Source organism: Heteronotia binoei, chromosome 21, assembly GCF_032191835.1.
Source record: "Heteronotia binoei isolate CCM8104 ecotype False Entrance Well chromosome 21, APGP_CSIRO_Hbin_v1, whole genome shotgun sequence".
Lineage (NCBI taxonomy): Eukaryota > Metazoa > Chordata > Lepidosauria > Squamata > Gekkonidae > Heteronotia > Heteronotia binoei.
Window position 1 is genome coordinate 126,241,425 of NC_083243.1, and position 14,183 is coordinate 126,255,607.

Sequence of the window (14,183 nt, forward strand, 5' to 3'; positions counted from 1 at the left end):
GTGGAGACCGTCTCTTTTGTACAGCCCCCACTTGTTCCAGAAAGCATCCCAGTGCCTAACAAACTTAAACCCTTCCTCCTTACACCATCGTCTCACCCACACATTGAGACTTCTAATTTGTGCCTGTCTCTCCTGCCCTGCACGTGGAACAGGTAGCACTTCTGAGAAGGCTACCTTGGAGGTCCTGGCCTTAAGTCTCCCGCCTATGTATTTATTTACATAAACATATACAAAACACATAGTGATAAGTATGTGAGAGAAAATGTGAGAAGTGGGAAGAAAGGGTATAATTTATGTCAAGTGTGTCTCTATGTGCTATGTGATGCCTTTTGGCAGGGAAAATGTGTTTTGATTTTATGTAGCTGATCATTATCAATGATTTGTTCTTAATCTTTTTTTCACTAATATTTAGTTTAGTCATTCCAGGAGTAGAAAGTTTAGGGTGCAATCTCAAGTTTTGTTTTATATGGAATTCTCCCTTGGATCTTGGACCTTTGTTTTGAGAGAAATACAGAGTATTTAGGAATTATACTGTGGTCTAATGTATTTATGGCTTCCAATTTTTCTTGAAGGAAAGCAAGTGTATCCATTGTATCCATCAAGAGTATCCATTGTTGTACAACCAAGGATGAAAAAAAAGGGAGGTGATCTTCTGGTATTGAATTATTAAACTAATGCTGTAGAAAGGAGACATTTATGCTTACTGTGATAGATACAACATCTTTTCTTTCTTTTTGTTTAGTTAATCACTCAGCTTTCACTCTATACACATAATTTGGACTTTTTTCTTCAATATCTGATGGGTGCCATTCCTTTGCACTGGCAAAAACTAATAGGTTGTGTATTATTTTGTAGAACAAAGTAGAAGTCAAGTATCACCTTTAAGACCAACAAAGTTGTATTCAGAATGTAAGCTTTTGTATGCATGAATACTTCATCAGACAATGGAATGGGGTACAGTGAGCAGAGCTACCTATAACTGGTAGGCAGTGGTTTAGAATGCAAAGTGGTATAAAATTAGAATCCAATAGCAAAATAGTGAAATTAACAATTGAAAGAACATTTGTCTGGATAACATTTGCGTGGGAAACTAATAAAATAGTAAAATGTCAGACTGGGAGAATGAGGTAATAAATGTCTGTTAATTAGTCTATTGTTATCAAGTCTGGGTTAAAATGAAGACATTTCTTTCTCAGAGGTTTTTCCTGTCCACCTAATTTACCTTTTAACATGTAACACACATACAAACATATTTCTAATTTGCCATTAGAAAAAAAGAATACATTAAAATATAGTGGAAGATGGGTTTAGTATATGTAATGAAATAAACAGTCAATATCCCTTATTTGAGTATGTCAATACAAAAAACATTATTCTGACACACTATTCTAAAAGAGAAATACCTTGGACTACTGTGAACAGTAAATAGCCCCCCCACACACATTTTTAATGAAGGGGCATGGCCAGTGACGTCACTTCCGGTGACATCACTGGAAGCTGTGCCAACCCTTGCATAATTAATGAAGAGGGCATGGCCAATGATGTCACTTCTGCAGACGTCACTGGAAACTGTGTCATCAGGGTCATGACCCCACCCCCACGTGACCTAGCCCCCACCAATCACCATCTATGCCCCACCATGACGTAGCTACCCTGCATATTTAATTAATTAAGCACCTCTTCCAGGAAATGACCTTACTGACTCACACCACGTGATGTAGCCAGGCCAATAAGCGTCTACGTCCACCCCGCTGTGACCTAGCAACCCTGCATATTTAATTAAGCACCTCCTCCAGGAAATGACCTTACTGACTCACACCACATGACGTAGCCAGGCCAATCAGTGTCTACGTCCACCCCGCTGTGACCTAGCAACCCTGCATATTAATTGAGCAGGCCAGAAATCACATGTGTAGCCCCCTCCCCTGCCCCCTTCTCCAGCGCCACCCACTGCAGCATCATTGAACTTCCACCTGTGGCACCCCACCCTGGAAATTGGGGGCCGCCACTGAGAAGGCCTGAGTAGGTCCATGTGACCCCTCTAACAACATGCCCAGTCACCCCTGGCCAATAGCAAATGGGGCTGGGCCCACCCCCACCCAGCCCACCCTCACCAGGTTATTTTAGGAAAGAAGCCATTTGTGCTTGAACACACGTGTGCAGGCTCTTGCTGAGAACATGGAAACTTTGGCCAGGTCCAAGGTATTCACACCACCGCCATTGGGGAGGCCTAGCTTCAACAACATTGGCGCTCCTGGCAGGCAGCTGGTATTTGACATCCCTTCTGCATCTACTATGTACTTTGGCGGTGTTGTCCCTATGCGCTGTACTTACTGGGTCTCCAATGAGGCTGCGGAGATGCCCGAGCACTTCGCAACTCCAGAGGTAAATGGCAGAACAGAAAACACGATGATGCCTGCATGGGGAAGCTGGTATGATGTGTGGATGGCACTTTCCAGCCGCCCTGAAGAAGGACTTGGGAATGACCAACCCGCTGTGGTGTATTTACCGGGATCCTGCTGAGCAGTTTGAAGATGATGATGAAACTCCAGAGGGGGGTGAAAATGAAGAGGTTTTAGACAAATCCACGGAACAAGAGAATGCGATGTCAAACTCACAGGTAATCAGTTAAAGCAGTGTTTGTGAATGGGTGTATAATGAAGGCGCGTGATGGGCTTTTTCACTGAGCTGTTCTTTTTATTTTATTTTGACAGCTTGATGAGAATTTTATCAAGGCTTTCAGTAATCTTCACTTTGGTAACCCTGTTGACGTGAATCTATCTTGTGTGTCGTGTTTCTGTACCAAAGTTACCCAGTGCGACAAGAAAAAGAAGAAGAAGAAAATGAATAATAAGCGGAAGAGGTAGTTCTGATACAATAAAGGCATTTGTTTTATAACCTTGTGTGATCATTTCTGAGTTAAGCGGGGCGATGATGGGGGCAGTTGATGAAGAGGAGGCCTTAAGACATGTGTATTATACACCCGGAGAAGCAGGGAGCTTTGGCGGGGTGAGGTTTCTCTTCCATGCAGCCAAAAAGCAGTGTAAAGCGCTCACTCAAAACCATGTTACCAACCGGCTTTCAGAGCAAGATGCTTACACATTGCTTAAGCAAGCCCGCGTCCGCTTTAAGAGAAACAAGATCATGATTTCTGGTCTCGATGCCCAGTGGCAGGCGAATTTAGTTGATATGCAGAGATTTTCCAAAAATAATGATGGCTACAAGTACATTTTAACAGTTGTTGACATATTGTCTAAATATGCCTGGGCTTTGGCCTTAAAAGACAAGACAGGGGGGAGGGTGTCAAAAACCCTTAAGGAAATTTTCAAACAAGGTAGAATACCTGCCAAGCTTCAGACTGATGCAGGTAAAGAGTTTCTAAACCAGCCTGTAAGCAGCGTGTTAAAGCAGCACGGAGACCACCACTATTACACCCATAATGAAGTCAAAGCAGCTATTGTGGAGCACTTCAATCGAACATTAAAAACAAAAATGTGGAGGTATTTTACTGCCAACAACACCTTCAGATATATTGATGTGCTGCCACTGCTTATTAAAAGTTACAACCACAGCTTTCACAGGACAATTGGAGTCCATCCTGCAGATGTAAACCACACCAATGCTCAGATTGCGTAGAAAACGCTTTACGGAGACTGTGTTGGGGCAAATGTAAAGGACAGGCCTTTCATTAGAAAAGGAGATCAGTAGTAATAATATGGAAGAAACTGTATACATGGTTTGATAGGAAACAAAAGAAAAGGATAATAAAGGATCTGGTTGTGACAAATCAATGATATAATATCAAGTTTAGTTTTTAAAATTAGGTGGTTTGTCTTTGAAGTTTAAATCCATTTCCACACTCTGTTTTATGTATAAGATAGTTTAATTTTAGAGGTTCTGGTATATGAGTTGGATGAAAGTAATAAGAAGAATTTTGTTTATGTATCTATACATCAAGACTGATATGATAGAATGATATAGTATTTTGTAAAAGGATGATGTTTGTGTTAATAAACTATTTTCTCTTCAAAAAAAAAGAAAGAAAAGGAGATCATGTGCGTGTGTCTAAAAGCAAAGGAATTTTTGTAAAAGGATATGAACGGAGCTTCACAGATGAACTATTTATAGTAGAACAGGTCATCTGTAGAGGCAAGATGCCTGTGTAGTTGCTCAACGATTATGCCGGAGACCCCATCTTAGGCTATCCTGAAGATCTACAAAAAGTTAAGAGTAAAGCAGACAGAGTGTATCAAATTGAGAAAATCTTAGCCTCCAAAGGCAGGGGGAAGAGAAAACAGCATCTAGTGAAGTGGCTAGGGTGGCCTGATAAATTTAACAGCTGGGTTCCTGCTTCTCAACTCTGTGATCTTATATAGAAAGAAAAAAAATGGCTGACAGCAGCTTTTTTTATTGTGCTCCCTAGCAACTCTTGCGCAAGTGTTTTTCCACAGAACACTACAGTGGCCTTTCCCACATATCTAGCATGGTCACTGGACCTTCCAGGTGCCTGGGAGGTTGGGCTTGTGGAAATACAGTATCCTCACAGCTGGAAGACACTCACCAAAGATTCCACCATTGTAATCGCTACCAAGGAGAAACAGTGGAAATACAGATTCAGTAGTGGCTATTATAAAAGCATTCCAGACCTGGTGGTGAAACTGAAAACCACCATACAGTCACATTTTTTCTCCTCTGAACTGAGCATGGACTATAACTCGCTGTGTAGGAAGATCAGTCTAAGAGCACCGTCTACTTATCCCTTTTCAGCTTCTAAAGAATTGGCTCATCTTTTAGGGGCACCCCCAGATAAGGCAATCCAAAATATAAACTTTACAGCAGACATCACAGGGGGGTTCAACACTTTGTACATTTACACAGACATTGTGGATCACCAAATTGTGGGTGATGCATATGTTCCATTACTGCGTTGTATCACTGTGCAAGGGGAGACTAGTGACTATATCAATAATATCTATGACAAGCCACACTATATTCCTGTGAATAAGAACCACATAGACACCATCATTATTGAAATAAAGACAGACCAGAACAAGAACATGCCATTCCAGTTTGGTAAGGTGATCATGAAGCTTCACTTTCGTCCGCGGAAAAGCCTGGTCTGTTAAGCACGCAAAGATGGTCATCTTAAAAAGCTATGGGGATCCTGATCTCTATAGGAATTACTACAAGAACCAGGCTGGCTATGCTCTTCCTGGGTACCATGGTGCCCCAGTGATGTATGGGGTGGGGGTAGGTGAAATTTTTCGGAGACTTTTCAGAAAAGTTGTCCCTCTTTTGAGAAGGGGGTTTGAACTCATGAAACCCCATGTGAGAACCGCCACCAGAAATATAGGCAAAGATGTAGTAGGTCACGTTTCTGGCACTCTTCTAAATAAAGTGATTCCCTTATGCCACAAGAGGGCTCAGGCCTCATGTACCTTAAAAGACAGCGTGGAGTTAAAAGAAAGGCATCGCAGGTGCAACTAAATGGCCCACCACGCCCCTTTAAAAGAAAAGCTGTGAAATGCAAGGTCCCTCAGAAGCAGAAGGCCAAGAGAAGGGCAGGAAGACATCTCCCAAGCCCCCGAGATATATTTTAAGCAGCAATGGCTTTTATTCACAGCGGGTCAGAAGAATGTGCCAAATCTGAACTGGACCTATTCCAAATAGCCCCTACGCAAAGCAGCATTGAGAGATGTCTATATGTTGAAGTTCCTCCCCTGGCTGCTTTGTCAAAATCAGGGCCACTTGACTTTTTCATCACTGGAAATGGAGATGGTTATATGGATTTAAATAATACCCTGCTTTACCTGTGCTGCAAAATTGTGAAAGAAGATGGGACAGACTTTGACAGAAATACAAGGGTTAGTCTGGTGAATTACCCTATCACTTCCATCTTTAGCCAGCTGGATGTGACTCTGGGAGACAGGCTCACCTCGCAGTCGCATAACGCATATTCATACGGAGGGTTTATAGAAGCTGTACTGAATTACAGCAATGATACTCTGAACACTCAGTTCTCTGCAGGCCTGTTTTACAAAGACACAGCTGCTCAACATGAATCAGCTGCTCTGGATGGGGACAATAAAGGGTTTGTTAAAAGAGCCGCTCTAGCGGCTGGAAGCAGAAAAATAGATTTGCTGGGTCAGCTTCACAGTGACCTGTTTTTCCAACAAAAACTGCTCTTAAATGGCGTGGATGTCAAAATTAAACTGACACGCAGTAAACATGCTTTTTGCCTCATGGCGGATGATTTAAACAGGGGTTGCAAATTAAACATCTTATCTGCCTCCCTTTTTGTCAAGAAAGTCAGAGTAGCCCCAGGTGTCCATTTAGGCCATGCTGAGGCGCTCTTCACAGCTAATGCCAAATATCCTGTGCACCACGTGGGCATCAAAGTGTTTAGCATCCCTGCAAGAAGTCGTGTCAGCAACCAAGATAATTTGTTTTGGGGGCAATTACCCAAGCTGCTGGTTATTGGACTGGTGGATAACGAATCCTTCAGCAGGGCCCATAATAAAAACCCATTTAACTTTAGGCATTATGACATCAATTTCTTTGCTGTCTACTTGGATGGAGAACAGGTACCCACAAAACCACTGCAGCCAGACTTTGAAGGTGGAAACTGCGTGAGGGAATAAATGCAGCTGGTTCAGACAGCTGGAAAGCATATGAAAGACAGATCTTTGTTAGTAAACCACGAGGAGTTTGCACAGGGCTACATATTATTTGCATTTGATCTTTTCCCAGATCAGGAATGTGCAGACTACTATTCCTTGATTAAAACTGGGAACCTGCAGGCCGAAGTGCGGTTTGCTAGAGCATTGCCTCACACTGTCAACATGATAGTCTATGGTGTTTTTGACAATGTTATAGAGATAAACCACAGGCAAATTGTTTTGTTTGACTATATTGTTTAACATGGACACCCTGCAGCTAACAACCGTAGTATCTACTAACCCTTACACCAAAAAGACTTTCTTGGGAGTGTATCCAAGTGACTGGCTCCCCAAACAGAGAGTGGATCAAAGACCAGCAGGGATAGTTGTAAATACTCACCCACATGACCTCCCTGGAGAACATTGGCTTGCCATATACTTGACAGAGGATGGGTGCGGCGAGTTCTTTGATTCATATGGACATGTGCCTAGCAGTGTTTTATTTCCTAAATCCATAGTGAGATTTTTGAGAAAAAAATGCCAATGAGACTGCATTCCAACCAAGGCAACTACAGGCATCTGACTCTGTGGTCTGTGGATATCACTGCATATTTTTTCTACAATTGCGCAGTAAAGGCCTTTCTTTTGAGCAGATTCAACAGCTGTACTCTGATGATTTAACACAGAATGACAGAATGGTGGAGCAATTTGTAAAACAGAAGAAGGGCATGCCCAGACATGCTCTAAACTTCTTTGTGCAACCCCAGGCATGTATATCTTGCAGTGAGTTCCACAACAACAACATTGTATTTCAATAAAGCATCCCCTTGTGGACTTAAAAACTGCCCTTTTGTCTGTTCATTTTTAAAAAAACTAACCAAACAAAATTACTTTTAATTAAAAACATTTATTTACATGATTACAAGGTTATCCAGCCAGGGGGTGTGACAGCTTTGTGTTTTTTAGATGCTCTGCAAGACAGCTGTGGCGTCTCTGGAATGGAGGAGAGGTTCTTTAGGTATCCCAAAACATGGCGATTAGCCATGTTGCCCACAACAGAAGATGGAACGTTTAGTTCAGCCATAGCCTTCATGGAAACATCCCAACCTTTAGGCTGGCGACGGCTAGGTAGATCATGTGTTTGAGTGACGTCCTGCACCAAATCCATAAGATGAGACCCCTTTATATTTTCACCTTGATATACAAAGGTTCCATTGCCATCCCAAGAAGAAATAATTTTGTTCTGTTTCATTTTGTTTAACAGTATCTTTGCACAGTTCTTAAACCAGTCAGGCAAGCAGTCTATTATTTCCTGGAAGACTACGTCAGAACTTGTATTGGTTTCTCCAGAGGCTGTCTCTGGCTGAGGCAGAAACAGGTTCAGTTTAGATTTTTCAGTTTCCCCCTGCTTCACGTGAGCTAAAAAATTTGCAGCAGAGTATCAAATAGGCTTACTTTTTGAAACTCTGTTAAATCTTGTCTTCGAAGAACACCCTTCATTTCAGTATCTAGGGAATGCATTGCATTGGCTCTGATGTTTTCCTCCTTAAAGCGAGGGGGGTTCCTTAATTGTTCCAGCTGATGGCTAGGAACCAAGTACATTTTTTCTGCATATTCCATCACCTGCTTGTTAAAAGGCCAGTTAAGAGAGGAATAGCAAAGCTTAACAGAGGCCCTATAAAGCCGCCAGATTGTTTCACCAGCTGTTTCTTCTTTTTCAGTGGTACTCTCTTGTTACTCAGTTTTTTAATGAAATGTTGCCTTTTCCTCAAGACGCACACCTGATGTGGTGAAAGAGGAATGTTGCCTTTTAAAGTATTGAGCACAATTTCTGATATAGCCGCGACCAGATCATCTGAAGCTAAGCATAGAATGGCTTTCTTTTGTCGCGGGGTAGTCTTGATAAGTAGTTTTAGGAGGGGCAGCTTCCTCTTTATACGGCTGGACATGTTGACCCTTTGGAGGATTTGGAAGTGACAGACTGTTTAGTGTGCTGTCTGTTTCCTTTTGTGCCCACTGGGGGCTTGTTTTGTTTTTAAGACATACACAGCAGGCTACAGGGGTGAGAAAAGCCCCGTTCTTAGCCTCAATGAATCTGGCATGCACGCATTTAAATCCACCAGCAGATACCCATAAGGTTTTTGTGTTGCATCCTCAAAGGCCTCCAGAAAGAATTGGGACTTCCCTGGGTACATTTGGTGGGCCAGAGTGGCAATCTGTAATTTGCCCCTGGGGTTTTTAAACAGAACCATGTATTTTGTATTTAAACTTATGGTTCTGGTACTTTTTCCATGAAAGAAAATATTCTGAGTAATAAATATAATGCTCAGATTCCGATGATGCACGTATTTGGTAAAGGCTTTCTCTATTTCAGTGTTTTGATAAGTAGAGTCCATTAAATCATCCACTATAATCAGACTTACTTTATTACCGGGGAACAGTTGATCATCATTTAGGGTTTTAGGCAGCCCTTCAACAAACTTTACAGATGTGAATTTACAGAGGATTTCATCATACAGATTCTGCCAACAGCTGTAAAACCACACAACATTATCAGGTGATACAGAAAGTACATGTTGAGCATTGTCCAAAATATTTTTTACAAAGACGCTCTTGCCACAATTGCTAGGCCCTGCCAGTACAGCAGAAAATGGATGTTTCCACCGTACATCCATTTTAAAAGCTGTATGGCAATATTCTGTAGTTGTCCACAAGGACCCTCTTATCATAAACTACTTTGAGGTTTTTCTTAAGTGGCCCTGTCTCAATAAGCCACTGATTCTTTTTTCTTATGATGGAGGATTGCTGGACTCTGATCTCTTTAGATGTCTGGACAGCAGTGTAATCTAAGACCAGGTCCTTCAATTTATTAAAGTTAATTTTTTCATAGTTAGAAACATTGAGGGTGATGCCTTTGGCTTTCATGCACACCTTTCCACCCGACAATTTGTAACCATAGGTTTTAGGACCTGCTGACGTGAACTCTGTGATATGTTCAGATGGTGGAAGTTCTGATGTCAGATCTCCTAAAAAATCTCCGGTAGCCGGAATAAAATCCCCCTCCCTACTGACAAAAATGACTGAATCGGTGTCATGGTAAACGACGTGGTCCTGCAGCCTGTCTCAAATTTCATACAATTCTAGCCTTGCATAGGATGTTGTAAAGCATGCAATCAGAACGTTCATGTTGCCAGCTAAGGTAACTGTATCTTTTGCGTGTTTCCAGGACACACTTGCTGTTTCATTGTCAATTATGTCAAACCCTGACACATCATATGCTGAGGAAAAGGCAAATTCTAGAAGCCTGGTAGCATCCCTCACTATGGTAGTGTTTACCAAGTTTGAACGATGTCCAAACTTGCCCCACAAAATAATTTGGCAATCTGTCTCTTTGCAGGATTGACAGCTATGTGTTCAGGGCGCAGCTGAACACCCTCTTTCTCTAGGTAATCCTGTATGTATTTAACCCTTTTCCCCTCATCTGTACACCAGCTAGGATAGCCAGAAGACTCCTGTTTTTGGCGGAGGTGCACTTTAACGTATTCCGAAAACAGGTCTTCAGAGCTTTCCTCAAAATGCCAAACCTTGCTAATAGACATGATCTGGTACCCCTTCTCAAGGGCCTTCCTCAGTTCCACTGTGACCACATGCCTTCTAACACTCTTCCCAGTGAAGAATGCATACAATGCTCTTGTTGCTTAGTTTCTGCACATGTGCAACAGAGGGGGAACAGAAGTTTGTCCCCCAACTTGTAGGGTAATACAGGGAAAAAGAAACCTCAAGGTGGCAACACCTTCAGTTTGACCAGACCAAAATATTCAAATATGGGGGCAAAGTCCTTATAAATAATTTGGGGGTGCCCAATTGGATATTTCTTTGTCTTGTTGACAAAAGGGTACAGGCTGGTGAAATCATAGTAATGTATTTTTTCACCAGCTTTAACCTTGTAATAGAGGCAAATGTCATTTGTTCTGCCCCCAAAGAGAGCATTTCTGGGGAGCAGTGGTGATGGAAATTTCTTCTCACTCAGAAAGCCTCCAAGCTCCCTGTCAGCTGTAACCATCTCCCTCCACTCGTGTTCCCATATAGACCTAACAGCATACCCCTGGCTTTTCAAGTAACTTTCTTTCCTCAGGGTTCTATAGTGTAAGTCGGCAAAGGATGAATCTGTCAGTGAGTTTCTATCACTGGGGCTGTAGCATGTGGGACAACCATGGAAAAAGCACCTGTTAAATTCAAAGGCTGTTGGCCACCCCCCAACCATCGCAAAACCATCAAGAAAATAATTTTCTTCTTTTAGCTCACCACTTTTCAGGGCGTGCTGTATCTGGAGACCCTCCTTGTGCTCAATATACATTAGCCATTGTATGGATGGGGTTGAAAAATGCTTTTATTGCCTGTGGTAATGGTCATGTGGCAGAAGGGCAAGTGTACCATGTTTCAAAAACATGTGCGTATACATTGCCATGCAAACCACAGCGAGAGTTATGTGATTAAAGGGATAAATTCCTGACATGGATATAATTTCCTCCCTGTACAAGAGACAAGCCTTTCTCAGGATTTTAATATCCTGTTGACAATAATAGGCCAGATCTTTTTGTAGGTTAAATTCATTGCTTTTGTTTTCTGTGTACCTGGAAAGAAACTCTGCTTCCTCATCCTTCATCATGTTATCAATCCCATAATCCACCATCTTAGGCATCGGCCCAACATACTCCCAATTAGCAGCTGTGTTAAAGTAATGGGGGAAGAACCCCTTACATCCCGGGAAGCCCATGGCCTGTGGCAATTTCGCTAGCTTCATTGGCAAGAAGTTTAAGCTATCTAGAAATCTGATGCCTAGCTTCTTAACCATGATGCACATGAGCTTCCCCTCTTGCGTAAGCAGGTCAACTTCCATCTTTTTTTCTAATAATTGCCTAATGATAAAGTAATTATCATACCCCTTCGCATTATGAGCTAGGAAGCTATAATTCTTGAATTTCTTGATGAATTTTTTAACAAAGCTTGTCACACAGCCCTCTCCTTTGAATTCCCAGGTATCACTTTCCTTTAGTCCCATTGCATAGATATAATTTGGAATATGTATGCCGGCCTCTTGCATACATTCAAAATCATAAAAAAATATAATTGTTGCCAATTTCAACTTTTTTAAGAGGAGGCATGAAACAGTGGTTACTATTTATATCCCCAACAGGCTCTTTGCATTGCTTACACCAGTGAACACAGCATGTGTGCTTCTTTGGAGCATAGGATTGGCATGATTTACAATATATTTTTGTTTTGCAGATATCGAGACAGAGCCGGGATTTACAATAAAGTTTGCATTAATTGCATTATACCTCCTGCTGAGGCTACATTTGGGGTCCAAGCACATGCGACAGCTGTATTTACACAGATGTGAATGGCTATAAACATTACCACACACCTGACAATAATTTTTCTGGCCATAAAACACTTTCAAATTAATTATCCCATAATAATTATTCTCATGATTCAAAACAAAATGGGTTCTCTGGTATACAGGGGGCCCTGTTCTAAAAATTTTCCAACCTTTACCGCCATTCAATACCACTCCTATATTTACCTTTAAATGTTTTTCAAAAGTGGCAACATCCAATAATAATATCTCCTGCTCATCTGAAAACCCAAGCTCTCTGTACAACAGCCACGCTCTTTCTGTTGATTTGGAGATGGTTACCAACTTCTTTGACATGACACCAATGAGACTTATCCCAAAGCAAAGAATACGGTTGCCATAATCTGGATTTAATAAATGCTGCCACTTCTTTTTGATAACTTCACTATAGAGGACGGTACTGATGACCCTCTTACCCCTCCTTCCCCTGTTCCTTATCACCGTCATAATTAAGTGCAGGGTTCCATGAATATGAATTTCGGCATTACTCTGCATGAAGTTTGACATCTGATTTACAAACTCATCAGCAGGAAAGCCACCTGCTGGCCTCCTTACAGAATGCAGGGGATCTCTTAGTCCTGCCTCATCGATATGGAGCTGCACTAAATCACGATCCTGAACTCTGGCTCTCATATCATTAAGAAGCCCCTGAATAGCTTCCTGTATTGCTTTTTGTATAAGGACGGGGTGGCTTAACTGCTCTAAGTTTACAAACCTGAAGGCCTCTGAATACTGATCCATTGGCAAGTTTGCATGATGTCGTTCCCACTCTCCAACTTTTTCTAGGTAAACCTTTGGTGTGTCGGGGTTAGACGACTGCTTTTGTGGGGGTGACGAGGGACCTTGTTCAGCAGCAGCATTGTTATTTGGCAAAATGGAGGTGGTAGCAGTCCCTGCCTCTGGGCTGAGAGGGACACCGTGAACTGAATTACCATTTGCACACTCAGAGGCAGGAGCTGCATTGTTATTTGGCAAAATGGCAGCGGCAGCCAGCTCTGTGCTGTGAGGGGCACTGTGAACTGAATTACCATTTATACACTCAGAGGCCTCAACTCTGCTAAGAAACCTTAAAAGAGAGTCACTTAGCCGCCCTGAGCCTGCTCCAGCGGGGAGGGCGAGATACAAATAAAATTTTGTTGTAGTTGTTGTTCTTTTTTGTCTAGATTTAAACTTTTTTTGCATTCCTGAGGCACTTTTGAAGGACTCTTTGCCAGACCTTTCTCATTTTCAAATGTTTGCTTTTCCTTTTGTGTGTGTGACAAGGCCCCCTGACCTGCCCCGCGCCTATCTGCAGGGCTCCCCCATTTGGACATACAGTAGAACTTTGTAAAATCCTTTCAAAGTCTTTCCAGAAACCAACAAAGTTGTCTTTTAAAGTAGTATTTAAGGGTTTTCAACAGCCAACTATCCCCAAAGAATGAAAGCTTGTGGTTTGGCTGTTAAGTGTTTGCACAGCAACTGCTGTAATGCCAAGCAATTTCAATACACACTCACATATCTCGCTAAAAGGGGCATCTGTAGTGATATTAATGTGGGGCTGACAGCCTCTAACCCTGCTTGCACCCCTTTTCCTGCTTTTACACACCGAATCAGTTTGTAAAATATTTTCAGAACTTTTCCAGAAACCCATAAGGTTGCCTTTAAAAGCAGCAATTAAACTGTCTATACCCAATGACTGCAAACTTTTTGCATGGTCAGCAATTGTTTGCATTACAGCTGTTGTAGCAACCATCAGTTTTTGCATGCACTCACACGTGTCCCTAAAAGATGCATCCACATTAGAATTGTCAATTTTCTGTTTCTTAGAGGTTGGTTCAAAAGCACAGTCTGTTTGGGGTGTGTGTTTCCTTTTCACTTTACCACATCCTTTTGGCAGGGGCAGGGTGGATGATCCTTTCATGGAAGTCTGCCGCTTGGCTTGCTGTGATAAGGCCTTTTGGCTGTGTCCAGACCTCAACGGGGTGGAGCTCCTTGTACTCTGAGGAAATCTCTGGTTTGTGACATCTTTAGGAGAAAAAGATTGAACGAAAATAAAATGGCAAGCCTCAGCAAAAATATTATTAACACAGAAGGCCAAAACAGTCATGCAGTTTATATATATATAT

The 14,183-nt window shown here is 42.0% G+C and overlaps 1 protein-coding gene across 1 annotated transcript; it reads left to right on the forward strand.

Annotated features, from left to right (window-relative positions):
• The first annotated feature begins 5,606 nt into the window (after positions 1 to 5,606).
• Positions 5,607 to 6,641, forward strand: LOC132589641 (uncharacterized protein F54H12.2-like). The gene has a single exon (XM_060262383.1). It carries the CDS (start codon positions 5,607 to 5,609, stop codon positions 6,639 to 6,641), a length of 1,035 nt encoding a protein of 344 aa, XP_060118366.1.
• The last annotated feature ends 7,542 nt before the right edge of the window (positions 6,642 to 14,183 follow it).

Excerpts from the sequence above, each read along its gene's own strand:
- LOC132589641 (XM_060262383.1), top strand. The coding sequence starts at position 5,607 with ATGGCTTTTATTCACAGCGGGTCAGAAGAATGTGCCAAATCTGAACTG.